Source organism: Moschus berezovskii, chromosome 24, assembly GCF_049115385.1.
Source record: "Moschus berezovskii isolate FMDL1 chromosome 24, NW_MosBer_1.0, whole genome shotgun sequence".
Taxonomy (NCBI): Eukaryota; Metazoa; Chordata; class Mammalia; order Artiodactyla; family Moschidae; genus Moschus; species Moschus berezovskii.
Genome location: NC_142483.1, coordinates 20,920,839 through 20,948,725, shown reverse-complemented (window position 1 = coordinate 20,948,725; position 27,887 = coordinate 20,920,839). Strand labels below are relative to the sequence as shown.

At 39.7% G+C, this 27,887-nt stretch overlaps 1 protein-coding gene across 3 annotated transcripts in view; it reads right to left on the bottom strand.

Annotated features, from left to right (window-relative positions):
- The window catches only part of PTPRG (protein tyrosine phosphatase receptor type G), a 771,055-nt gene that overhangs the window by 558,435 nt on the left and 184,733 nt on the right, over window positions 1-27,887 (bottom strand). For all 3 annotated transcript variants that reach the window (XM_055414236.2, XM_055414235.2, XM_055414238.2), the window contains exon 2: window positions 2,252-2,362. In XM_055414236.2, coding sequence (XP_055270211.2) covers window positions 2,252-2,362 — 111 coding nt within the window. The remainder of the gene's footprint in view (window positions 1-2,251; window positions 2,363-27,887) is intronic.

The window sequence follows — 27,887 nt, the reverse complement described above, 5'->3', positions numbered from 1 at the left end:
TCTCTCATGAAGTGGACTACTTCACTATTGCTCAATTCAAAACCATTTCCCTCTACAAATAATGACCTTTAGTTCAGCAGTTCAAGTGCCAAAGAACGCCCTAAGAGTTCTTGACATGAAAACCAATATTTCACCACTTTGCTGAAAATAACCATTGATACCATGGAATGTTCAAGAAGATGACTATAAACCTCAACTGTAATTCTCTTGTGCTTTTCTTCTACTTTACTTTTGTTTTTCCCATTATGCCTAGCAAGTTACTTCAGTAATTCTTCCGAGCCAGTCTGTACCCTTCTAAGGGATTCTTCAAATAACTGCCTTATCCTGGCTCCAGAAAAAAACACAACAAGGGTTGACAAACTATAGCTTGTGGACCCTATCCAACCAGCCACCAATTTTAGTACAGCCTGCAGAGTAAGAATGGTTTCTCTATTTTTAAAAGGTTGAGGGAAAAAAGACTAAAATATAAGATTTCCTGACACATGAAAATTACAATAAATTGAAATTTCATTGTCATAAATAAATTTCTGTGAGGACACAGCTAGTTTGTCCATCTACCTGTGGCTGCCTCTGTACAACGACAGAGCTGAATGGCTGCAACAGAGGCCACATGCCCCGCAAAGCCCAAGACTAACAGATTCTTTACGAAGAGCACGCCAACCCACCGGAGATAAACTATTAGCTTTTCCACCGACAGAAGCAGTTTTCAAATCCAGATACCATGCATTCCAGAAATACAAAATGGAGACTCATCAAGTTCAGAGTTATGAAGATCAACCACTGCTCCACCCCAAAGACCACACTACTAATTATGCCCAGTCTTCACTAAATAATGGGAAAAGTCACTGCCATCTGCAACTGTACATGCTGATGTCATAAAATTTCCAATTTCCCAACAGCATTATTTTCAAAATTGATGAACTGTAAACAGCAGGCCACTTTATGCCTCTTCTTAACTTCTATCAGAGCCACAGAGAACAAAATGATAAATTTTCTTTGGGTTTCTTGGCAGGAAGCTATATATATGTAATTTTGGCCTTCATCTCCCAATTTCCTTCATTTATCAGAAATGGTGACAAAAGGGTTCTAATTAGATAATTCTAATCACAAGGAATGGGGTGTGATGGAAGACTTCAGAATCACTATCTGTTCCTTGCAAAACAAAACAGATAGGCTATTCTCCCTGGAGGGGCAGGAGATTTATCAATAGACAAAAGGATGCAAAAAGCCAATAGATAAGGTGTAATTAAAGATCAGGCCTATAAATTTTATACTGACATAAACTTAACAGGATTTGCAGGTGGAAATTCAGGGTTTAAGACCAGGGTATAATCATGACAATAATACCTTTCAGTTCTATGAACAACAACATAGAAAATGCATACATTTATTATTGAGACTAATACTCTGTGCCTCCAAGCACTTTCATAAAAAAAAAATTTGAATTATTTAGTGCTATAGTGATTTCCAAAGTGGTCTGTCTTGCTCAAGAATTCCTCCTTAATTAGCTAAAAATATATTTCCCATATATTTTTGAGCATCAAAATCTCTTTTAAAAATAACAATCCACCTATCTTCTTTTCGATAGTTGTTAGACGCATAAACCAGAAAGGCCTGTATATTCTTGCAGATTTTTTTTTTGCCCCCTTAAAATGTAAGAAAATTATTTCCAAAGTAGTATTCAGAGTTGTAACAATGTGTACTCTCTCTTCACTTACTGGCAGGCGAAAAGTGAAAATAAAAATTGAAAAGAGCTACAGAAATATCGCAGTGGGCTGAAATATATAAAACTAGCAAGATCTGATTAGAAAATAAAGCTGTATTTCTTAGATTAAAGCATAATAGGTCATTTTGATACGTGATGCTTTGCAATATTTAGCAGATATTTAGCAGCTCAAGACAAGGCTTATATTTTCTGCTCTCTGAAATCACAGCCTCTGGGAAGAGACAAGAAAAGGCCACGTCTTTCAGAAAATTACAAGTTTGGTACAATAACTCATTAACAAGTAAAGTTCAGAAATAAACGCAAATTGAGGGGAAAAGGCAGGTTGAGGAAACAGGTGGGAGAGATAAATTAAGGTACTTAATAACCTTGAGGAAAAACAGGCTTGAATATTTCAACTTTCACAGAACTACAAAAGGTTTGAACAAACAGAAATCAGGCGTGAAACTGATTAAAAGTGTGCCTTTGAGTGAGTGTAATGGGACGTGAACTGGCCCCTATGATCGCGATGGGAACAAGTCAACTTACCCGAGTAGGCCCAGTAAGGGTCGCCGGAAGCCTTGCGCCTGCGGATCTGCGCCTGCACCGAGCTGCCCTGTCTGTTCTCGTGCAGGGTCCCCACGTAGCCCTCCGTCAACGCTGCAAGACAGAAGAGGTGCAGTGAGTCAAAACCGTCACCCTGCTGCACACAGGAGCAGTGTCAAATGCACACAGCCCTGTGACCGCCTAGAAGCATAGGCCTTGGGGTAGCTGAATAGAACTTTCTGACTTTATAGAAGAACAACTCCAGGAGAACCTCCAGAGATTACAAGGATTATCATTAATACTAACAATAGCTTGTGTATGTGTTAGGTCACTCAGTCATGTCCAGCTCTTCACGACCCCATAGATTGTAGCCTGCCAGGCTCCTCTGTTCGGGGGCATTTCCAGGTAAGAATACTGGAGTGGATTGCTATTCCCTTCTCCAAGATCTTGACCCAGGGTTCGAATCCTGGTCTCCTGCACTGGCAGGCAGATTCTTCACCATCTGACCAAACTACAGTGAAACTTTTCTCTGTACCATGAACCCGAGGTGCACTAAACCCTTTACATCCATTATCTTATATAATTTGCAACACACCACCAGGCAACAGATGCAGTGTTTCAGTAACAGACCCATTCTATTGATAAGCAAACTAAAGCTTACAGTAGTCGAGTAACTTTAACAACTAGTAGACCTGGAACTCGCAGTTTTGGTTCCAATTGTGTGTATAAGCCTATATCCTAGGTGCAAAGTGCTTCCAGCCTTATTTAATGTTCACCGAGCAAGGAGTCATTCCATCCCGTTTGCAGATGGAGGAATGAACGCTCAGTGACACTGAGTATGCAGCAGATCAAGGAATCCAACATAAGCTTGCATATGCCACAAAGCTCAGGCCTCTACCATCCAAACACAGCACAGTCTCAGGCCTGGGAGCCACCCCATGATAAGAACAAGTCCTCCACAAACTCTGGATCCCAGAGAGTCACCTATTATATCTGAAGATATGAAACTTGAAACCCTCCAAGGCCAGCAATGCTCAGAAAAGAAGCACTGTTTAATGATGCATTTCTTTGAAAACTCAAAATGAATCCTATTTTCTACCCCATTATCAAGAGCTTCCATCTGCCTGCTATAGTGTTCAAAGCCCTTCCCTCCCAGCCACTTCATGGATGCAAATTTCTTCTATGGTGAGCCCACACCTGACTGCACTGATGTGTCAGAAGACAAGTATCACAGGTGCCCAGAATCCAAAATGAATTGAAACTGCACTTCAAACAATACATCCCAGCTGTCTGTGTTAATATTTAAATGCACCCAAACAAAATCGAGTGTGCCTTTGAAAAGCGAGGAAAATGGTTAGAGAAACAGTATATTCAGCTTAAGACTCTGAAGGCACCAGGAAAGCACAATATATTCTCTATTACAAATTAGCCAGAGTAGTGATAATAATAATCATCTCACCATGATGGCATTAATTTTGTTCACAATGTGATGGTCATGAAGGAAAATCAGGAAATATGTAAGTATTACACTTTATGCTTGCATGTCAATTCCAAGACTGCTTTTAAAAGAAATAAAGCTTGAACAAGAGCTACTCTACAAATATAAGCCATTTAGAGGGAAATGAGAATCTTACAAAATCCAAACACACATCAGCAAAGTAAACCAGGCATCATGTATGCCCGCTGTTTGGTCCTGAACGACAGAGTCAAAATCTAAGTTACTAACCATTTTATAAGAATGATGAAGGTTTTGGTACATATGATCCAGTCCATCCTATACTCTTGCAGATGAGCCATTCAGAATCCCAGGAAGTTGATCATTCTAGTTTCCAGGGATCAAAAACAAAATTTCCCATCTCTTCATCTATTTTTTTCCTCCACTAAATCAATCCTGGGTGTTCATTGAAAGGAGTGATGCTGAAGCTGAAACTCCAATACTTTGGCCACCTCATGCGAAGAGTTGACTCACTGGAAAAGACTCTGATGCTGGGAGGGATTGGGGGCGGGAGGAGAAGGGGACGACAGAGAATGAGATGGCTGGATGGCATCACCGACTCAATGGACATGAGTTTGAGTGAACTCCAGGAGTTGATGATGGACAGGGAGGCCTGGCATGCTGTGATTCATGGGGTCGCAGAGAGTCGGACACGACTGAGCGACTGAACTGAAAGCAAACTAGCTGGATGACTTCATGGTCTGTTCATAGTAACTTGTGTTATCTTCATAATGACCCTATGAGGTTGGTATTTTTAGCTCTATTTTACAGATAGGGAAACTGAGGTTCACCCACATAGCCAAATATCCATTAAAAAGTTTCCTAATTGTTCAGCCTATTTCTGTGTATATGGGAGACATTTTACGTATCTGTTCACTACACTTCTTACAGCTAATTCACTCTAAATAATTACTCCCAAATAATCCTTCCTCTTTGTACAAGGACAATGAGCAAAAACCGTGCCCCCATTCCCATACACACCACCGGGGCCAGGGGCATGGTTTGCAGTGATTCAGTAGCGAAGTCAAACAAAGCCCACCTTTGGAACTGCCAGGGCAACAGGACTGGCCATCCCATCCATGACTTGTGACCTGGCCAGTGGAGTAGGGTATGAAGATTACCAAAACAGAGACACTGCAACAAATTTCCACTGTGTTATCAGGTATTTAAAAAGCACCACATACCCAGGGCTGAAAAAGGTGCTTTGCTTATAGTATCTGGTGTCATCCTTTATACCAATCCTGTGAGGTTGGTAGGTTTAGCTTAGCGATAAATATGTTTGGGAATGGGGACACCAGCCAGTCAGAGAGTCTTCTCTCTCTTGCTGAAGGTATTATGACAAAAGTTAAAGACTCATGGGGGTGGTTGAGGGTCGAACACAGGATCAGCAAAGGTGCTCAAAACAGAACCAAGCCAGAAAATGCAAAATCTATGGATCAATTTGGTTGAAAACACTGAAGTTCAGGACGAAGCCAATTTGAAATAAACCTCTGGAAGGCTTATCGTTACATGACCAATTACCCACCAATGCTTATTACTTTTCCCCCAATGTCACTAACGTGACCTTGTTGACCTTCAAACAGGATACAACACCCAATAATCAATTTTTCCATGCAGAAAATCCTTTTGCTGGACTAGAGTTCTCTCAACCCAAGCTACTTCAAAAACAGAACAAAAAATAAAGACCCTATGCACTGGACCCTGCCTTCAGAGATTCATCTTTAGTCTAAGGTGTGGAATCAAAATAGAAGTATTTTTTGTTGGTGGTGCTAAAAGCTTTCCAGGCTATTCTATTTTTCAACCAGCGATAAGAACCACAAACCTCCCTGCGGAGCTGGACATTAGGCCCCGTTCATTGTGACACTGTCCACTCACACACTCACAGCCTGTAACTTGCCAGGTTAAATAAGCCTATCTTAATTTTAGTAAAGACCTGGCCAAAGAAATGAATAGTCTACAGCAAGAATCACACCAGTGTGGCGTCAACCTGAGCACTTAAGACAAATCTGAACCGAACCAGAGTTCCAGCCAGATTCTGCTCACAAACAAATGAACCAGGTATAAAAGGAAAGAAGGAATGAGGCTATCCTCAAGGATATTAATTTATTATACACTTTATACCAGACCCAGTAGAATCACAGTCTCCGCCCCCAGTATCCCCATTTTATTTTTTGCTAGAAAGTTAAAGTGTTTTATTTCTCAGTCAGTCATACATTAAGCATGTGTGCATGCTGAGTCAACTCAGTCATGTCTGACTCTCTGATCCTATAGACTGTAGCCTACCACACTCCTCTGTCCATGAGAGGATTCTCCAGGCAAGAATACTGGAAAGTGAAAAGTAGAAGTTGCTCAGTCGTGTCTGACTCTTTGTGACCCCATGGACTGTACAGTCTAGGGAATTCTCCAGGCCAGAATACCGGAGTGGGTAGCCTTTCCCTTCTCCAGGGGATCTTCCCAACCCAGGAATTGAACCCAGGTCTCACACACTGCAGGTGCATTCTTAAACAGCTGAGCCACAAGGGAAGCCAAGAATACCAGAAAGGGTAGCTTTTCCCTTCTCCAGTGGATCTTCCTGACCCAGGAATTGAACCAGGGTCTCCTGCATTGCAGGTGGATTATTTACCAACTGAGATATCAAGGAAACCGTAAGAATACTGGAGTAGGTTGCCATTTCCTCCGCCAGGGGATCTTCCTGACTCAGGGATCAACCTGTATCTCCTCTATGTCCTGCATTGCCAGGCAGGTTCTTTACCACTAGTGCCACTTAGAAAGGCCCTTTATTTCTCAGAACCTTTGAGGATATTCAGTTCAGTTCAGTTGCTCTGTCATATCTGACTCTTTGTGACCCCATGAATCACAGCACGCCAGGCCTCCCTGTCCATCACCAACTCCCGGAGTTCACTCAAACTCATGTCCACAGAGTTGGTGATGCCATCCAGCCATCTCATTCTCTGTTGTCCCCTTCTCCTCCCGCCCCCAATCCCTCCCAGCATCAGAGTCTTTTCCAGTGAGTCAACTCGTCGCATGAGGTGGCCAAAGTATTGGAGCTTCAGCTTTAGCATCACTCCTTTCAATGAACAACCAGGATTGATCTCCTTTAGAATGAACTGGTTGGATCTCCTTGCAGTCCAAGGGACTCTCAAGAGTCTTCTCCAGCACCACAGTTCAAAAGCATCAATTCTTCGGCGATCAGCTTTCTTCACAGTCCAACTCTCACATCCATACATGACCACTGGAAAAACCATAGCCTTGACTAGACGGACCTTGGTGGGCAAAGTAATGTCTCTGCTTTTTAATATGCTATCTAGGTTGATCATAGCTTTCCTTCCAAGGAGTAAGTGTCTTTTAATTTCATGGCTGCAATTGAGGATATTAGGGAGCAGCAAAGGAGAACAAAGCCCACGAGAAGTTGCATTACCAGTCCTGTCAGTAGTGTGGCGCTATGGAGTCCAAAGCTTCATCAGATAAGTACTTTAGCCGAGTACTTAGGAGGAGACGGTAATGCCAACAGTCTTTAACTGACTGCATACAAGCCACAGGTTTTAGAGTCTCTCATCCGGCAGCTGTCCAAGCCCACTAAAGTATTAGTGATAAAGCACATCTACAAAGATATGTCAAGCTCAAGACACAAGGGAGGTACACATCAGAAGATGCTCCCCTGACTGTGTGAAGTAACAGAACCCATACCCCGAAGTGCAGTTATTTTCCCAGTCATCCAAACACATCACAAGGTAGTGCAAGGCATCTGCTCTGGGCAGCGGGACTGCCTGTCTAAAGGGGGTTTCACTTGGGGCAAAAGTAAGGGGCGTGGATTTGCTGTATAAAGACCAACAGACTAGAAGTGACAGAGGCAGGGGCCATCCCACAGAAGGCGGGTTAACTTGGTCATCACATAATCCAAAGTACTGAGGAATGACATAGGTTGAACCCAGCAAAGTGAGAATGGGCAGGAAGGCCTGCTTTGGAAGGACATGCCGTATAACCTATGAAGAGAGCCAAGTTCCCTGAGACAAGGAGCTCTCAACCTACCTCACACGACAGAGCTTGATATACGGGATGCGTCCAGTAAGGAGTGAGTGAGTGATTGAATGAATACATAAACACCAGAAAAACTGATGGCGCCTATGTCAGAGTCTAGCGTCTGTGTGTGTGTGTGTGTGTGTTAATGTGTGCTTTCCTGAGCCATAAGCAAAAACACTGTCTTCTTCCCTACTGTCTCGCTTTTTAATCATTACTCACCTATCAGAAAGAGCAAACATCTAAAACATGAAGCCAGACGGAACTTGCTGGAGTATCTAACAGGCAATTTTTAGGAAGCATCTCAGAAATGAACCAGGTGGCAAAGATCTTTACCACCCCAGCACCAGGTTTCTTTTAACACATCAACTATTCATTAAAGGTAACTATATTTAGTTTTTCCTTTTATTCCATCTATGTCAGTAGTGTGTGATTTCTCCCCCTCATGAGAACATGTATTACTTTTACCGCATAATTGAAAACACAATTTCAAATCCCTTCTTCAAATGTATTTTGACCATATGACAAAGCGCTCCCTAAAAGCAACTTTTAAAAATTATTTGAACAGCAGTCAAAAACTGTATACAGAGTATATTAAGCATCCTAACATCTCATTGGCAAGGAGCAAAGATTTACAAAAAGAAACAATCTGTGGTTCCCAAGGAAAGATACAAACTCAGCATACCAAATTCAATCAATTTTAATATTCTCTGCACTCTTCTAAACTCCAACAGCCAACCAACGGCAGCATGGCAATGATATGGTGAGGTTATGAATCATGCTATTGATTTTCAATATCTTCTGTGCAGAAAATTAAATTATGTAAATGCATGCCTTTACGGATCCTTACCTTAATGTGAAATTGCTTACTTGCTTATGTCAGCAACTTAATTACACAATTAAAAATGGTGCATGCTTACGAAAATATCCAGTTTTACTTCTCACAACAGACAGGAAGTGTAAATCTGCCTATGGTTATCAGGTGACTATCAAGAGGGAGGAGTTGGTGTTACGCAAACATATATTCCATATTCTTCCAAGTTCTTCAGCACCACGCACACTATGGTTTCTGGAGGTGAAGCCATCTGAGAGGAGAGCTTGCAGTGGTTTATAATACTACAAGAAATAGGGCTCACAGTGATATATCACAGGTGGGGAAGAAAGAAAGAATGCCCAACACTATATACTGCTATGCACTCCTCTTCAAAGACGTTGTGTCTGATGACACTTGAACCAACACACGCACACACAGATAACAAACCTGGACATGAGGAGTACTAAAGTCAGATAGCTTTCAAGAGTCTGGAGAGTATAATAATAATATGACAATGTGATTTTACAAAAGGAAAATCCAACTACTCCCATCATCCAGGAGAGTGTGTCTCTCAGTGCTGACAGGATAAAAGAGATTTCAAAACCAATAGCGTTAACTAGCCAGTGATTCCCATGTCTCAGTCAGCAGGGGGAATCTTAAGTTGGTTGTTATGCAGAAAGCTGACTGAGTGACAGGCCTTTTCGTCAGGGAGTGTTCATAAACTCTTATCAACTCTCACAACTTCTATGGAGCCTACCTCATTTCCAGCCTAAAGCGAAAAAGATAAAAATGTTTCCAGACCCAAGGGCCCAATCCTTTCCTACAAAAATATCCTAAGAGCTTACCTACCACAGAAGATATCAACAAAATGATTTCCTATGTGCATGATTTAATTTCCCAGAGCCACCGGACAGAGTTTGTAACAATAAATGTTTTTATTCTGGGAATATAAAGGCAGCTGTGTATCCCATCTGCCTTAACAATATCTTCAGAAGGATTTGGTGTCATTCTTTACTCTCAGTGTTTTACAGAAATGTTGACTTGAGAGGGAACAAAAAGTTTCAAGCCATGTTAACTTACTGGCTGAATATTTCTCACACAAAGAGACCAGCTTATTTAATACCACATTAAATAATGTTCCTGACATAGATGTCTTTCCATAGGTTTCCCTGTGACAGAAAGATCACTGAAGCTATATAAAAATAAACAGTTATGGATTGATAAATAATGTTCTCTTTCAAAATTACAAATGTGTGAACAGAAATTGCAGAGTACAACTAATGTCTGTCTTTGACAAAGGGATTCCATTTACACGTGCATTTATATATGTGAAAATGAAAGAAGGTCAGAGGTGCGTACAAAGAAGGGAAAACAGTGGCCACCAAGTCTTTCAAAATAACCACACTGTTCCTCCACATTACTGTTTCATCTTACCAAAATGAATAACAATGTCCACTTGAGCACAGCAACGTTATGATCTCCTATAGGGGAATGGGGGTATGATGGTAGTTATGTAAAGGTGAAACCAGAGTCTGTTTATAAAGAGTACAGCCCCGAACTCCATCTACAACACAGTCACATATCTTGTAACCAAAACAAAATAGTGTAGTGACACTTGAGGGTATCTCCACTTAACTATGTGTCCAGTTCTAGGTAACTCCAACGCCTGGGAAAATTGGTCAGCTTCCATCCAAATATGAAAACATCAAATTCTGGTTCCCCAGTGCCAGGATGAGAATTACTTAGGATAATGAATGGATGGCTCTCATATTAAGAGTCCTAGTTCTCTGCCAGAGTTACTGCCAAAAAGAAGCAGCCCACTACAATATAAGTAATAAGCACTCACATTTTCAAATGCAGAATATCTATTTCCAGAATGGCAGACAAGCAGTTAAGCAGCCTATTTATATCTATTATAACTGCTCATACAACAAACAAATTAAAGATCCCTCAAGGATGGTGAAATCTCTATCAAGGATAATTTTCTCTAAATTTTAGAGTGCATTTAAGAACATTAAGTCCCACACAATAGTCTAAAATGAATAAATCTTTATCTTTTTTGTGACTACAATGGGCAAAAGTATCAAATTATAGTTAAAGTAATTAAATATTCCATCAGTCTCTCATCTCCTTTTGTGCCTGTATTTCAATTAATTCCAGGAAAAGTACTTAGTGAGCTTCCCAAAAAGTAGAATCAAAAAGTGCATTCCTTTGTAAGTACTGCATTACAAATGTTCCCTCCAGTTGTTTGTGATACTGAGCTAACCTCAAGCACAATAGATTATATTACAGTAGATTACCTATTTTATTATGTTCAAATGTACCTACTGTCCCAACTACAACAAAAAAAGTATTTTTCATCATCTAAAGTGATCAAGATACCTAATAAAGAGCCATGACTTTTTTAAGTAAAACAGATTACTAAAACTCAAAGGCAGTTCAAAGAAAGAAGAAATCACACAGCAACATAGTATCCTAGGGGGAAATAGAGAACATTTTTACAGGCTTGTAAAAATGGCTTCAGACAGGTAGAGAGGCAAAATAATGAAATTCTCTTCCATATTTTACGCTCAAATAACACTGATTAAAAAAAGAATTTTTTTAAGAAGTTTGAAATAATTTACTTAATCAACTTACAGTCCAGTTGGGCAGATTTGATTAATAGAAGTGAAGCAATTGTGAACAATACCAGATAGCATGTTAAATGCCAAATTAAATGGTGCCTTTTGTTAGATTCTAATTTTATATGGTCACAGCAATCTTATTCTACTTGTTTAAGCAGCACTAGCTTAAAATTGCTTTTAAAAACTTTTAAAACTTAATAAAACAGGAAATCAGTTTCTTTGTTCATATATGCTTAAAAAACTTAACACAAAATAAGACTTCAGTAAAATACATTGCTTTGATAGACAGGAAATCACAACCTATACATTGATGATTTTTTTTTTTACCAGAACCTCTATTCGTTGATCTGATTTAAAATGCACTGTGCTACTGAACAAATTCAGTCCCTGCTGACAACTGATTAAGGTCATGGATATTTCTTGCTTTAGCAAGGCTCAGTCATTACCAAAAGTTAGTTGACTCAAGGCCATTTTATCTGCACAGATATTAATCAAATAACTAATTTTATAAAATGTCTGCAATAATTGTCAGCTATTCCCTGGTGGCTCAGAGGTTAAAGCATCTGCCTCCAATGCGGGAGAGCTGGGTTCGATCCCTGGGTCGGGAAGATCCCCTGGAGAAGGAAATGGTAACCCACTCCAGTATTCTTGCCTGGAGAATCCCATGGATGGAGAAGCCCCTAGGCTACAGTCCACTGGGTCGCAAAGAGTCGGACACGACTGAGCGACTGAACGGAACGGAACGGATCAATGATAAGGCCAAGTCATCCATATCTTCATGATATTGGACTGTCTGAAATTTGACATGGAAAATAATGTTGGGTCTTTTTTTTTTTAATGATCTTTTTTTTTTAATTTCAACTACTTGAACTTTTATTTTTTTTACCATTTATTTATTTTTTTTTAATATTCAAAATACTATTGTAATTAATATAATGCTTTTTTAATGGAGTAACTTTGGTTTTACGAGCAGCAAGCAAAGTACAGAAGCAAAAATGCATTACAGGAGCATTAAGTTCTACATTAGGTCACAGCATCTAATCTGAAATCACACCCATAATATCATTGTTCAGGATATCTGGGAGATAGTTATTTCCCAGGATGTCTGAACCATAGCTACTCTATTTTTACTTTTAATTGTAAAAAAAAAAAAAAAAATTTTTTAATAGCCAAAGCAGATTTCACCATTAATGACATCAGTGTTTTTCTAGGTATGAGAAGATGCAAGAATTGGAACTCATAAAACCTTTTTCTGAAAAGATCTAACTATCTGAAGGCCTGTTCTGCCAGTTTGTTTTTTTTTTTCCAGAGCACAGAGTGCCTCATTCCTGATTTTCACCCTGACCTTCTTTCAGGGGGTGTTGAAGGTCAGCAGCTTGCAATGGTCATGATGTAATCTTTGTAGAGGCAGCTGGCAAGTACCAACTTCCAGTCAGCAGGGTCCCTTCATAGCCACATATCTGACCATGTGACACCATTTCATGGCCATTGTGTCCCGCGGGGCTGGGAAGGCTCATTCCCAGGTCTAGGGAAGTGATGGGCCACTCAGTGTGCTAAAATTGGACCAGGCCTTGCAAGTAGCAAAAGTCTCTGGACCACTGTCTTACTAGCCTCCTGGTCCAGGAAAATATTTCCTCTTGTTGCTTTTTCCCATACCCAGAGTCACATTATTACAATTATTGATCTCATATGGAACTGTCAGTTCAGCATTATATCACAGGCTCAGTGAAACAAGTGACATAGAAAATAATATAGCCATAGCTAGCAGTTATTAGTAAAATAAGAATTATAAGTCAAGAACTTTCATTACATAAAGCCTGGTATACCCCAAGTCACCTGACTTCATTCGTTAAATGATTATAGTCTGGTGTTAACCTCCTGGTTGTACATTATGGAGCATCCGACCTTTATCTGAAGATTGGTTACTGAGATAAGCCTTAGAAACTAACCTAGAGTGTCCTTTTTAATAACTTAATTAAATCTTTTAGCACTATCACGTAACAAGGAACTGTCTCAGCAGTGAGATCACGTAACAAGGAACTGTCTCAGCAGTGAGTCTTAGTAAACACTAGACATTAACAAAACTAGAAACTTAATTTAACAATTTATAAAACTTAATATTCCGTGATTTTTCAATATGGAGGCCCTGTAGCCAGGGAGGCTTTAACCCATCAAATAAAAAGTGAGGTTTGTCAGGGAGCTGGGAAAAGCCAAGCAGCCATCTTGGATTTCCCATAGCCCTGACTCTGATTTCCAGGTATTGTTTTTAATTTTCCAATTTAGAAGCAGACTGTTGCCATGGTTTAAGGACCCAAAAAAACTAGAGTGATTCACCTGCTATCAACTATGTCAGAGTTTTAAAAAGTTCAGAAATAAAGAAACACACTTCACAATAGATCCGAGAAAGGGTACACTTAAATAACTGATTTAAATGGGGCTCATTACACGTGTGATGAAAATCTGAAAAATATAATGGTTCACTCTTGCTCAGAGGCACCTTCCTAAAAAAGAACTGGCCTCCTGACTTCAAACATCATACAGAAATAACCAACCCTCCTAATCCATTTTACTACTGCTTGGTTCTCAAAGAATCAAGTCTCTAGATTCTATAAGATTTCTGGGAAGATCATGCATAGATAATACTGTAATAATGTCAACTGCCACAAATCTGTACTTCTCATTTTACAACTGTGCCAACTCTTTGAATCCTTAGTGATCAACAGAACTGGCAGATTCAGCTTAGCCATCCCAACTGGTGGTCACTATGGTGAACACAGCCATGGAGTCAGATGTTTTGTTTCACCCACTGTATGTGTATGCATGTATTTGTGTTTAACTACTTGCCAACATGAGAAAATATGAGAAAGAACTCTAATATCTGTATTTATTAATGAGATATCTGATCTTTGTTCTCAAACAGAAAAACTATGCTATATAAGCAGTGAGGAGAACTTCAGAGAAGAATCATGACCCCATCCAGTCCCATTGATGATGTATATTTCTTATCTAGTTTCTACAGGCATCTGGGTTTCCCACCCATGGCCTAACTCAGTAATAAGTTAGTTACTAACTCAGTCTTTGTCCATGAAAAAGGCACTATTAAAAGTACCACATACTTCTTCCAATAATCCTGTGGCTTAGGTACAATTATCCAAAAAAGGCATGTAACTTTTGTTATGTACAGATAGCCTTAAACCAGATATTCCTCTCAAGCCTGCATAACTGATCCTATGCTATAGCAATTCTTCAAAAAACTGAGTTTTAGGATTCGTAACAATATCTGTGAATTAATAGTTGCTCCACCTGCTCAAAACTAAATAAGCATCACAAGTGATAAAGTTTCTCCATGGGCCTCTGAAAACTGAAACCCTAACAATTTCAAAAGAAAGCATTTGTCATAGCCACTCCTCCCACCACTATTGCCAATTGTCTGAGATAAAATCATGTTCTGATAGTTCCACCAGAAAAAAGTAGAGTGATTTTCCTAACATGATGTGGAAAATATCCAATTATAATTATACAAACACTGGTAGTTTGTCTATAAAAGAAAGTCTCTTACATTAAATCAGAAAGAAATACAAAGCTAAATTACAGTTAGGGAAACAAACTGAGATGCTAATTAATAAATTTCCTTCATTCATATTTTCTTTTGTTTAAAATTTATAGCTGGGACTGCCTGACAACTTTTTAATCCCTGAGAAACAAAGAATAAACTTTAGAACTTGGGCCTTTTATATGGCTGAGGCATATATATACATATAGTCCCTACGAAATTTTAAATGAAAAATATTCAATGAGATGGGCATTTTTTCACAGAACAAAAAGAAATCAGCAAAGAAAAAAACTCTACCTGAGTATTGTTGGGTGCCCACTGTAAAACTATGGCACATCTTATCAAGCCTAGCAAAATGTGCCATAATGCACATTTCCAGAATTTGGAGAGAGTTAAGCTCCACAGTGACAAAAATACCCACCAAGATAATTCCTGACTATGGTAGATGGGAGAAAACACACTGTAGGCACAAGCCCTAAGCCCCTGGGCTCCGGGATCACATACACAGGGCATTCCAGACACAACACAGCTTCTCCCTAGACACCAGCCAGTCACCGTGTGGTCAGACCTGACTAGCCCAGTGAACCCAGAAACCGGTGCCTCTGGGGCAACGTTACAGGCACTACATAAATCCTGGCTGGCCAGCCACCCAGTGGCCTCCAGCTGTCTATGTCTCAAGAGTTCTGCGCTGCTAGGCAACAAAATACCCACTCGACCTCCACACTATCTATCTCAGAAGTTCCTAACCCTTCCTTGCCAAAAGGAAGATTTCTAGCAAACATGGTAAGGAAGGTTCCCTCGTCTGGTCTTTCCAAGGCAGAATACAACAACTCCAAGGAACTCAACAACACATACCATACAGGAAAGCCTGGCGTGCTGCAGTCTATGGGGTCGCAAACAGTCGGACACGACTGAGCGACTGAACTTAACTGAACATTACCCCTACCATGTTGTAGCTTTCTTTCCACTAGCAGGTTCAATCAATCCATACATAAATTATCATTTGTGTACATGGTAAAACAAATACAAAACATAAGTGAAACAAGCATGATGCAATAGGGAAAAATACTAGTAGGGAAGGAAAGTAAAAGGATCAATCAATAAAGGACATATCACTTTAGTTGAAGGCACTGATGCACCATATGGGAGGACAGAGGTCAAGATGGGAAGTGGAGGGGAAGCATGGATGAGGATACTGAGGCAGGAAAGAGGGTGGCGTAAGGGGGCCACCCTGGCTGAAGCTCGGTGAGCTGGGGTGGAGAGGGGGAAGAGGAACACGTACAAGACCCTGCAGGATGAGCTGAGTCAGTCTGGGAAAGCAATGAAGGACTCCAAGTGAGCAATCAATGCCTCATACGTGCTTTCCTTTAAAACAGCTTTCTTGATACATAATGGGCCTTAGTGTATTTACAGAGCTGTGCAACCATTACCATAATCTAACTGTATAACATTTTCCTCAATGTAAGCTTTGAAAAGGTGACTCTGCCCTGGCGGGAATACTGGCAAAAGCAGAAAACAGTGGCTCATCACCTAGGCCCCCAGGGTGAGCGAAGACAAATCATTCATAAAATATACATTTGCACCTGTGTCGGGGTTGCGGGGGTGGGAAAAGGTTGTTCATGGAGGGAAAATTTAAAACAAATAGCAGACTAATATTCACATACACCTGACCAAAAGCCTACGTGGCTTATATTCAGTTTTATTTTACTATTACTTTCTACAGTTTTCCCCTTTTCACCTGCATTAGGATTTGCACCAGTTTAATCAAGCAATTAATTGCTTGTACATGTCCAATTAGCAAAAAGATAATTAGAGGCAAATCAGAAACACCTATTTACAAACACAATGGAGGAAAAGAAAGAAGGTAAGAATACTTATTATCACTATATTTTCTTTTAGAGCTAAATAGTGCATAACTGTATTCTCAGTATCTTATAAGAAAAAAGTTACCTGCCTATACTATGCTTACAAAGGTATACACTACCCTACTATGGATAATGAAGGTGGGTGAATTTTTTTTAAAGCAGTTTTATCATTGCTTAAACATGGACAAGCGTACGGCTTTAAGCCCAACTGGCTTCTCTGTCTCCCCAAATGATTCTCTTAAAAAAAAAAAAATTATATTGGCATAAAGGCAGACATACAGATCAATGGAACCCTAGAGAGCCCAGAAAAAACCCACACAGATACGGACAATTAACTTACAACAAAAGAGCCAAGAATATACAGTGGGCAAAGAACAGTCTCTTCAAAAAAATGGTGCTGGAAAAACTGGACAGCCATATGCAAAAGAATTAAAAGAGGCCACTATATTACACCATACACAACAATTAACCCAAATTGGATTGCAGACTTGAACGTTAGACCTGAAACCATACAATTCCTACAAGCAAATGGAGGCAGTAATCTCCTTCACATTGCTCTTAAAGATTTTTTTTTTTAAGGGAGGGGATATGACTCCAAAGTCAAGAGAAACAAAAGCAAAAATAAACAGATGGGACTACATCAAATTAAACAGCTTATGCACAGTGAAGGACGCATCCATGAAACAACGAGGTAACCAGCTGAACGAGAGAAGATACTTGTGAATGATATACTCAATAAAGATTAATATCAGAAATAAAGAACTCATGTAACTCAACAACAAAATAACCCAATTTAAAAAACGGGCAGAGGCCAATTAGACCTTTTTCCAAAGAAGCCATACAGTCAAGAGGCAGATAAAAGGTAGAAAGATGTTCAACATCACTAACTATCAGGGAAATGCAAATCAAAACAACAGTGACATATCATCTCACACCTGTCAGAATGGCTGTCGTCAAAAAGACGGCAAATTTCAAGTGGTAGCAAGGATGTAGAGAAAAGGGAACTCATATATTGTGTGTGGAATTGTAAACTGCAGCCACTATAGAAACTAGTACAGAGATTGCTCTAAAAATTAAAAAAAGAACGACAACATGATCCACTTATTCTACTTCTGGGTATTTACCCAAAAAATAGGAAAACACTAATTTGAAAGGATATATGTACCGCTATGTCCACTGCAGTATTATTTGCAACAGCCAAAGTATGGAAACAAGCTAAGTGTTCATTGATAAATGAATAAGAAGATATAGCAGATACACAGTGGAAGGCTGTGTGCTAAGTTGCTCAGTTATGTCCAAGTTTTTGTGGCCCCACAGACTGTAGCCCACCAGGCAACTCTGTCCATGGGATTTCCCAGGCAAGACTATTGCAGCAGGCTGCCATTTCCTCCACCAGAGGGATCTTCCCAATCCAAAGATCCAACCTGCATCTCTTGCATCTCCTCAATTTCCAGGCAGGTTCTGTACCACTATCACCACCTGGGAAGCTGATGGAATACAACGCAGCCATAAAAAAGAAAATCTTGCCATTTGCAACAGAATGGATGGACTTTGAGGGTATTATCCTAAGTGAAATACGGTAGAAAAAGATAAACACTATGATTTCACTCATAAAATCTAAAAAGCAAAACAAATGAACAAACAATATAAAACAACAACAAAAATCGCAGATACAAAAGCAGGTGGGTAGCGGGCACAGGGACAGGGGATGGGGTGTGGGGGTGAACTTTATGGTGATGGATCGCAACTAATGGTGGGGATCACTTTGAAGTATATACAAACACAGGATGATAATGTTCTACAGCTGAAACTCACATGATATACCAATTTTACCTCAATTTAATGAATAAATTATGTTATCTGCCTTAATAAAATCAAAAGCCACACTCCACCGTCACAACGACAAAAAAAGCCCTGTCTCTTCCATAAGTGTGAGCAATAGAACAGTAAGGAACCCGAGTGAAGAATAATTAGTAAATTAAACAAACTACAGGAGTTCATCTTTGCACAAGAACAGAAATTTTGTCCTTAGTAACTGTCCAGGAATGTCTATAGTTTCAAAAAAGTTTTCAGGGACAAATATACTTTGTGGCTAGTAGGGCAATAAATTGCCAAATTACTTCTCTCTTCTTTATTCTGAGTCCATATACAGGACCATTTCTACTTCCTGAAATACTGAGAATCAAACCTTCCATAGGCTTGATTCAATTAAGGTAGATCTGCCCCTGGAATTTAACAGAAAAAAATTACCCAAGCAATAGGGTAGTATTGCCCAGGCAACCACTTCAAATGCTGAAACTCGGAATATCCCAGGGCTGCAAGCGATTTCTGTTATCTCCATTTGTATTAGGCATTAGCTTCACTTCCTTTCCAGCAATAATGTGGTTTGCTTTGTTCTCAACTGCAGAAAGAAATCATCAGAAGAAATATTGTGCATTCTGCTTTGCTTCAAGAGGAGTTATTAACTTGAAATAACACAAAGCAAGTCTCAAGGAAAATAATTTAAAAGGGCTATTACAATCTTAAATAAAATGATTTAATTAAAAACTCTAACCACATGGAAATTTTCATCAGATCACATCAAGATGGCTAAAGCATTTACCTCTAAATCAGCTTTAACTAGCTCTATAAGCAAAGGCTTCAACTAACTGTATGAAAAAGACTCATTTTGCTTTTTTAGGAAAAAGAAGTATTTAACCCAAAGTCTGTTTCTGATGAACAACTGGCAGCTACTAAATAAGCGATTTTATTCTTGTTTTCATTTTTGGCTGCGCCTTTTCTAAAACGTCTGACTCTGACCAATTATACTGCAAGATCCATTTGAAGAGTCAAATGGAAAAGCAGTTTTATGACTTTAGAAGAGTTAAGTTCAAAACTGAAAGTTCAGTTCTGTTCTCCTCTCCTAACTATTTGTATACAAGAAGCTGAATAAAATCAATTTCAAGGAGACAATTTCAACTCTCAATGTAAATCCTTTTATGACTCTGCAATATAGTCAAAGTGGTGTTAGGAGGGGAAATAAAAAGACAGTTTCTTTTATTTATTTTTTTTTTAATATAATGATGCCGAAAGGCAACGTTGTATCTTTGGAGGCTCCCCTATCAGGCAAATTGAATGGAACAAACTGTTCCTTTGATTTTTAGACAGCAGATGAGAAAGATATGCAATAAAACACTCTGGAACAAATTGGTACAAACCGTGTACCAGAACTAGAGGCCTGAAGATTACAGAAATCCTGAGTGAATTCTGAAAAATAAACACTCCTTTAAATATTGCTTGCAGAGGTTTATTAAACACATTCACTCTTAAATATCACTTCTGCATAATCAGTGAGTGAGTATTAAGTGAAAATGTGAGAAAAATGGGTGGGGTTAGAAGCTGGCAGAAACTTCAGGTTTTCCTTTTGTACTACCCCACAGTCAGGCAAACCATTTTTCTGACATTCCCCACAATGGAACCAAAACGGCTGCATATTTTAGGCAATGGAGAAATCACATATGATCTCTCAGGTTTTATTCAGGAACCAATGTTTCCGAGAAAGGACTTTGTGAAATGCATTAAGGACTTTTCCCTTCACTCAGTGTGGGAAAAGGGCCTTTTAGAGATGCTATAACCAGAGAGTTCATATTAAAATAATTTTACCCAGAGTAGAACGATGCTAAACCCAGGACAAAACAGTAATGGGATGGGGAGTGCAGCTAAAGATACTGTGGAAGGAAAAAAAAAAAAAGGTTGTTAATATGTTTCAGAAAGAAGTATTTTTTAACCTCTATCTCAACATCAAAAAAAAAAAATCATTCCTATAATTCCTCCTGCACTGCTTTAAGTCTCTAAAATTAACAAAAATAATTAATAAAGATGCTAGATAGCTAATATTTCTTTCGCACTTAACTATGTATTGGGAGGCCCTGCATTCTTCAGCTGGATGATCTCATTTAATCCTCACCAGAACTTTGAGGGGTAAATCCTCCCAGCTTTCTAGTTCCCAAGGCACAAAATTGTTAAGAACATTGTCAAAGTCACATTACACTGCACAGGACAGAGGAAGGAATTCAAACCCAGACACTTTAAAGAGACAGAACAGGAAAAATGAAGCTCCACTGAGACCTCCCTATAAAGTCTGAGGGCCTGTAACAGGGAAATAGATGGTGCATATTTAGTTCTTTTTAAAAAATTGAGAGACCTAAACCTTAACACAGAACATGTCTGGACTGCTACAGTGACCTTTGAACCAGGTCCATTCTCATATTACACATTCTGTTCCAAGGACCCCTAAAGATACTGAGGTTGCCCCAACCTATGTCCCCCACAAGAAAGAGTGTATTTTCTATTGTCCTTTAAGAGATTTCACACTGAAAGAATCTCCCATAAAACTCTCTATTGCAACTAAAAATACTATGATAAAAGTGATAATTCCTGAAAATTATTACAAGAGCTTGCAAAGAGAATTCTAACACTACAGCCTACACAGGAAGGCATTACCCTAACACCAACTAACTGCTGAGAAAACAACTCATTCTCGCTACAACAGAAAAATAGGATGTTCCACAAAGGCATATGTTCACATCTGAACTGAGAACTGGGGATTAGAAGAAACCCTTCCAACCATACTGTCAAATATAGGAGTCACCTGGGGCAACCCTGAACTCTGATGCGCTATAAAACACACAGAAGGATTTCAAATGCTTAGTAAGAAAAATATTATTATAAAGCATCTCATGAATATTTTGTTTGGGATACATGTCACAATGGTATTTTGAATATACCGTATAAAATGAATCTCCACCTAAACTGTTGGAAACATCTTGCTTACTTCCTCTTAATGGTCCTACCCCTAAGACAAAAGGTGATAAAGACTCCTTTAGTGAAACCCTCCCTTTTCCTTCTCTCTACCAACCCCAGTCCTACAAATTAGAGGAACTCAATTGCTTCTTTTTTCCCCTCTTCTATTGGGTAAGAAGCTAAATCAATGGGGCATTGTGGGGGATGTATTTTTATAGCGGGATCTGGTCCCCTGGTTTCTGCACTGCTCTAGCTTTGCAAATGTAGGGCTCATGAATATGCCTGGAGGTCTGATGCCTTGGTACTGAAGAATAGAGAAAAAAAAAAAAAAATCATAGAATTTGGCATTTGGACCATTCTGTTTTTCAGAAGGAACTAAGTTGAGAGGACACAGAGCATATGCAGAGAAGAGAACAATTTCAATTTAGACATGATTATTTCTGGAAAACATAACTAATGAATCACTATGTTCATCCTGGGAATACAGTTGCTCTTTCTACAAGGACCATCAGCGTTTGCCTGTTAGCTCAGTTGGTAAAGAATTCGCCCTCAATGAGGGAGACCTGGGTTCGATCCCAAGATCCCCTGGAGGATATGGCAACCCACTCCAGTATTCTTGCCTGGAGAATCCCCACTGACAGAGGAGTCTGGCAGGCTACAGTCCATGGGGTCACAAAGAGTTGGACATGACTGAGCATCTAAGCACAGCACAACATGCCTTTAGAATCATTCCCAAAATCTTACATCCAAAAGCAAACTTTCTATGAAGTCTCAGTATTCCCAAAGGTGCCCAGTTGCCTATATCTCCGTGTTGGCTTTCTAACTTCATGCCTACCTTGATACAATAGGAGATGCCTGGGGTCACACAATCCTAAAAGCCCAAAGTGAAAACTGTCAGTCGCTCAGTTGTGTCTTACTCTTTGTGACCCTATGGATTGTATCCCACCTGCCTCCTCTTATCCATGGAATTCTCCAGGCAAGAATACTGGAGTGGGTAGCCATTCCCTTCTACAGGAGATCTTCGCAACCCAGGGATCAAATCCAGGTCTCCCGCATTACAGGCAGATTCTTTACCGTCTGAGCCACCAGAGAAGCCAAAAGTCCAAATCTCTGGTTTAAAGTTTTGGTGCAGGAATACACCCCTAAGATCACAATTCTCTCGGTCTACAGTTGAAGCTCCAGAATAAATTTTTTAACCAACTCCTTGTGGGATCAAATGTAGGAGATCAACAGACCACACTCTAAGGAGCACTAATTTGCTCAAATCATCATTAATTAAAAAAGCCACTGCTAAAGGAGGGCCAAGAAAATGAAAATCTTTTACAAAATAAGTTTAGAAAAATATTTTTAACTAAGCCCTGTTAACTGCCATGTCTACAGAAAGCCTTCAGATAAAAAGTGTGTTCTGCATTTCTTTCCGCTTTGGGTTTTGAAGGTCATGGGACTGACAACAGATGTGGCCTGGTTTGAACCATAAAGGTCTGCATGGCTAATAACAGTGTATAAAAAAGCACAACAGCTGAGGCACTGTGGCTGCAACAGTTGGTGGGCTACAGCCCAGTAGGACAGCCCTTGGCTCTGCCAAAACAGACGGTCTCCCCTGCAGGCCAGCTGCCCAGGAGCAGGTCCAGCAACTTACATGCCCCACAGTAACCACAAACCCATTCCATCAAGAAAATCACCGCAGGGCTAGGAAGACCCATCTAAGCATAGCTAAATAGCACAATAAGATGCACCATCATTTTCCAGGAGCAAATGAAATAATGAACCGTTACTTTTCTAGAAACAATCTTGGGGCCGTGAAACTGATCAATAATCATATTATCACACGTCAAGGTATTCCCATGATATATTCTTTTTTTAATAGCATTTATTGCTTTTTCTGACTATAAAAGCAATAAATATTTGTCATAGAAGCACATTAGGCAAAGTACATTAATGAGCAGAGTACATTAAACTGACAAGAGAGTACATTAAAAACCATAAACAAGAAAATAAACATAACCATAACCACTGTTACAATGTTGGTTTATTTCCCACCCCTGTTTCAATAATCAATGCCTTTTTTTTTTAATGTGTGGTGAATCTTTCAAAAATGAGTATGTGTTAAACCTTATAACCCCCAAAGTGGAAGAATATGGACAAATATAGCCTATTTTCATAAAAATTACAAGTACCACCACTAATGGGCCACATGACTCCACCCAAACGCAACTGTCTCGTAAAAAAAACAAAGAGCAGGAAGACTAGGAAGATGCTGTGATCACTTTAAATTCTGACCTGGTCTACTGTGAACAACTTTACCTTTCTCGTGGAATAATCTAAAGCAACCAAAGGCAAACACGGCAACCGGATGGCCCACTACATACAGCCCAGAACACAATGTTCAGTGTTTCATGTATGTCGATCAGTTCCAACATTTACAAAAGGAAAAAGGACATGTGACAATCCAAGCTTTACTTCTCTCTAAAAATGTTAATATCAAGTCACACAGAACCATATGACAACAGTTGGCCCAAGACACAGTTTCAGGACTCTCCACCAGCGTCCCCACCAATCACTCATCTTTCCTCAGCTGGGAGGCCAATTGTTCCGGCTCCTGTATCTTATTTTCAGTAAGTGACTGTGTGCCCCCCTGGTGCTTTTAAGCGAGTGAGTTTGCAAACCCTGTAGGGAACATCTAGTGTATAAAACAAGATACCCCAAAAAATATATATATGCATGTCTGTATACAGCTAACTCATCTTAATCAAACACATACTACTGTGCTAAGCACCATTTTTATCCTTTTGTCTTTCAGTTCTCACAATATCCCTACAAAGTAAGCACCACTGTTCAACCCATTTTAGATGACCAAAACAGAGAATTAGAGATTAACTGATGTGCTCAAGGTAACACAGGTGAAAAGGACATGGCAAAGTTATGCCCAAGTCCAAGACAGCACAGTACGTAAACTGTTCAGGACTCTATGCTTCAATCTTCTCCAATCACCCATTCTTCTAAGAGTAAGAATAAGCTAAGTCAATATGAAAGACATGCATGCTTTCTAACAGTCAAAGAAGGAAGTGAGGAGCGGAATAAGACTGAAAGTACCGTAAGTCAACAGAAAAGGGGGAACGTAATGAAAATCTCACAAATAGTTCAACTACAACCTTGTAAATGGCTTCACCTTTAGAACAGGTGGACTAGCCATCCACACCAGCGTAAAGTAAATAAAACTCAGGCAGTGTCCATCTCCATGGTGTGACAATGCCTCACAAACAGCTGATGAGAAAAAATTATCCCAAAGGTGGAAATACGGTAAAGAGAAAGCAGCATGCCCCTTCAATGTCACTGCAGTTGTTTTAACAAAGTCATCTCAAAACTATTTAATTTCTAGGAAAGGTATCATTGTCTGACTTGCTATTCACTACAATTAAAGACCAGGCTTAGTGAAGTTACAGATTAACTTGTAGACTGGGAACCACTTTCAAGAAAGAGAAACAGGTTATGGTTTTAGAACTCTGTAGGAGATTGACTACTATTGAATCAAAGCTAGCAATCACATTTTCACTGTGAGCTACAAATACTGCTTCCAAATGCCCTTCCAACCAGCTTGGCCATATTACTATCTCATTAATTATTTGAATTTTATATGTGTTGATTTTGTTTGAGTAACAGTCATGGTTTTAACTTTTTAAATTAATATCATAATTCGACACTGCAATGCCTTAAACCACTTTTCTGAGTAGCGAGGACTCCAAGCGCCTCTTTCCTCTCTTCCATTTCCAAACTACTGTAAATAGAAAATAGGACACAGAAAATTTAAATTAAATTCTACACCTCAATCTTAGTATGTGGAACACCTTAACACATCAGAATCTCAGGGAAAATAACACAGTCTAATAGAGAAGATTTCTAGCCATGCAAACAAATATGAACAATCCTAATTTAAAGACAACAGAATTCAACCACTAGCCTTTAATAGATTATAAAATGGTCTTGCTGCTGCTGCTAAGTCACTTCAGTCATGTCCGACTCTGTGCGACCCCATAGATGGAAGCCCATCAGGCTCCCCTGTCCCTGGGATTCTCCAGGCAAGAACACTGGAATGGGTTGCCATTTCCTTCTCCAATGTGTGAAAGTGAAAAGTGAAAGTGAAGTCGCTCAGTCGTGTCCGACCCTTAGCGACCCCACGGACTGCAGCCTACCAGGCTCCTCCATCCGTGGGATTTTCTAGGCAATAGTACTGGAGTGGCTTGCCATTGCCTTCTCCGATAAAATGGTCTTACAAACATCTTATTCATCCCAAGTAGAAAACTGTCTACTTACAATCATGCTTAGCAATAGGATGGTACTTCCTATTTAATGGTTGTATAGTTTCAATACAAAAACCCTTAACACAAGTGAGATCAGATAGTACATTCCCTTAAAATTATTCATCCAACTTTTCTTGCTATACTCTAACAATGAATGGTTTTTAACCATTAATCTATGTACATCTCTACCCGTGGTGGGGGTGGGGGTAAAAAAAAAAAAGTCATAAATCAAGAGATCCTTTCACTTGAAAGGGATTTTAAACAGCAGACAGAAGGATAACCAGATGCCCAGAAGACAAAGCCACTACACATAAGCCACAGTAATGAAACTTGGCTGCAGTTTGAAGATAAGAACTACAGCTCCTCTCAGATTTATGTTACAAGGTCATAGAGGATGATGATTCACTGGAAATATTTAGGTTAGATTAAATGTGTGGGCAAGGCCTGCCCTCCACCACCCATCTCAGCCACAGTCATAAACTTTTGGCTTTTCTCCAGCTAAGATTCAACAGTGCCTTATCCAAGAAGGCAAACACCCAGCACTGCCTCTACCGTGTGCCCATCCTAAACGCAAGGCAGACAGTGCTCACATTTCACAGCACAACTGGATTCCAGAAAGAGAACAAAATATACCAGACTGTAAGCAGACATCACTAATCCTTTGGAAGTAACCCTCAGGATAAAATATGCCACCTTAAAGTCAGGACTTCCCGGGAGGTTGGGGGGACGGACACACTGAAGTCATCTGCACTGATCACAGTGATCAGTCCAGGCAACAACAACAAAAGGTGGAGGACGGAGAATCAAGTCTTCAAAGGAGAATATAATCATCAGAGAGGAGAAGACTGAGAAATCTGTCCTCCCAAGTTTAAGACTGGTTATACAGTCATAGTAATCAACACTGTGGTATTAGTAAACAGAGGGGCACATGGATCAATGGAACAGAAAAGAGGACCCATAGAGAGACGAGCACCGTACAGTCAACAATTTTTGACAAAGGAGCAAAAGTAATTCAGTACAGGAAGCATTCCGTTCCGTTCCGTCGCTCAGTCGTGTCCGACTCTATGCGACCCCGTGGACTGTAGCCTACCAGGCTTTTCCGTCCATGGGATTCTCCAGGCAAGAATACTGGAGTGGGTTACCGTTTCCTTCTCCAGGGGATCTTCCCAACCCAGGGATCGAACCCGGGTCTCCCGCATTGGAGGCAGACGCTTTAACCTCTGAGCCACCAGGGAAGCCCCACAGGAAGCATAGTCTTTTTCAAAAAATAACATTAAATAAACTAGCTGTGCATATGATAAAGGAAAATTGGACGTGGAAGAACTGAGGAGGAAGACAAGGGAGGAGGAAGGGAAGGAAGAAAAGGGAGGAGAAAGTGGAATAAAAAGAATCACACTGACCTAAATCTCATATTTTATACAAACATTCACTCAAAACAGATCATAAATTTTAACATTAGATATAAAAATATAAAACTTTTTAGTGGGTAGAATAAGAGATGATCTTCTGGACCTGGGGATTAGTGAAGAGTTCTTAGATATGATACCAAAAGTAGGATTCAAAGAAATGAGTAAGTGAAACTTCCCCAATATTAAGAGCATCTGCTCTACTAAGGGGCTTGTGGAAAGGATAAGGGGACAGGTAACAGACAGAGAAAAAATATCTGCAAACCACATACAACAAGGGACTACTACCTGGAGTATGTATACAGACGCTCAAGACCCAATAGAAAACAAAACAAAATCCAATTAGAAAGTGAGCAAGGGACACAAAAAGATATTTCACCAGAGGATAGCAAATGAGCACCTGAAAGGATATTCAATGTCATTAGCCATAAGGGAAATGCAAATTACAGCCATGAAGAGATACCACTGCATACTTACTGGAAAAGCTAAAATGAAAAACAGTGACAACTCTGAGAGCTGGTGGGGATGCAGGAACCACAGATCTCTCACGCACAGCAGGTGGGGATATGGAATGGTCCAGGTATTGTTGGAAAACAGTTTCCCAGTTTTGTTAAAAAATAAATAAATACATTTACCATTTGTACCTGTGTATTTAGGCCAGAAAAGTGAAAACTGATGTCCACAAACATCTGTACACAACTATTAATAAACTTTGTGTAGAAACCACCAGGAATTAGGGGAAAAAAAAAATCTTCTCTAAAAGGTGAATGTTTACACAAACTTGG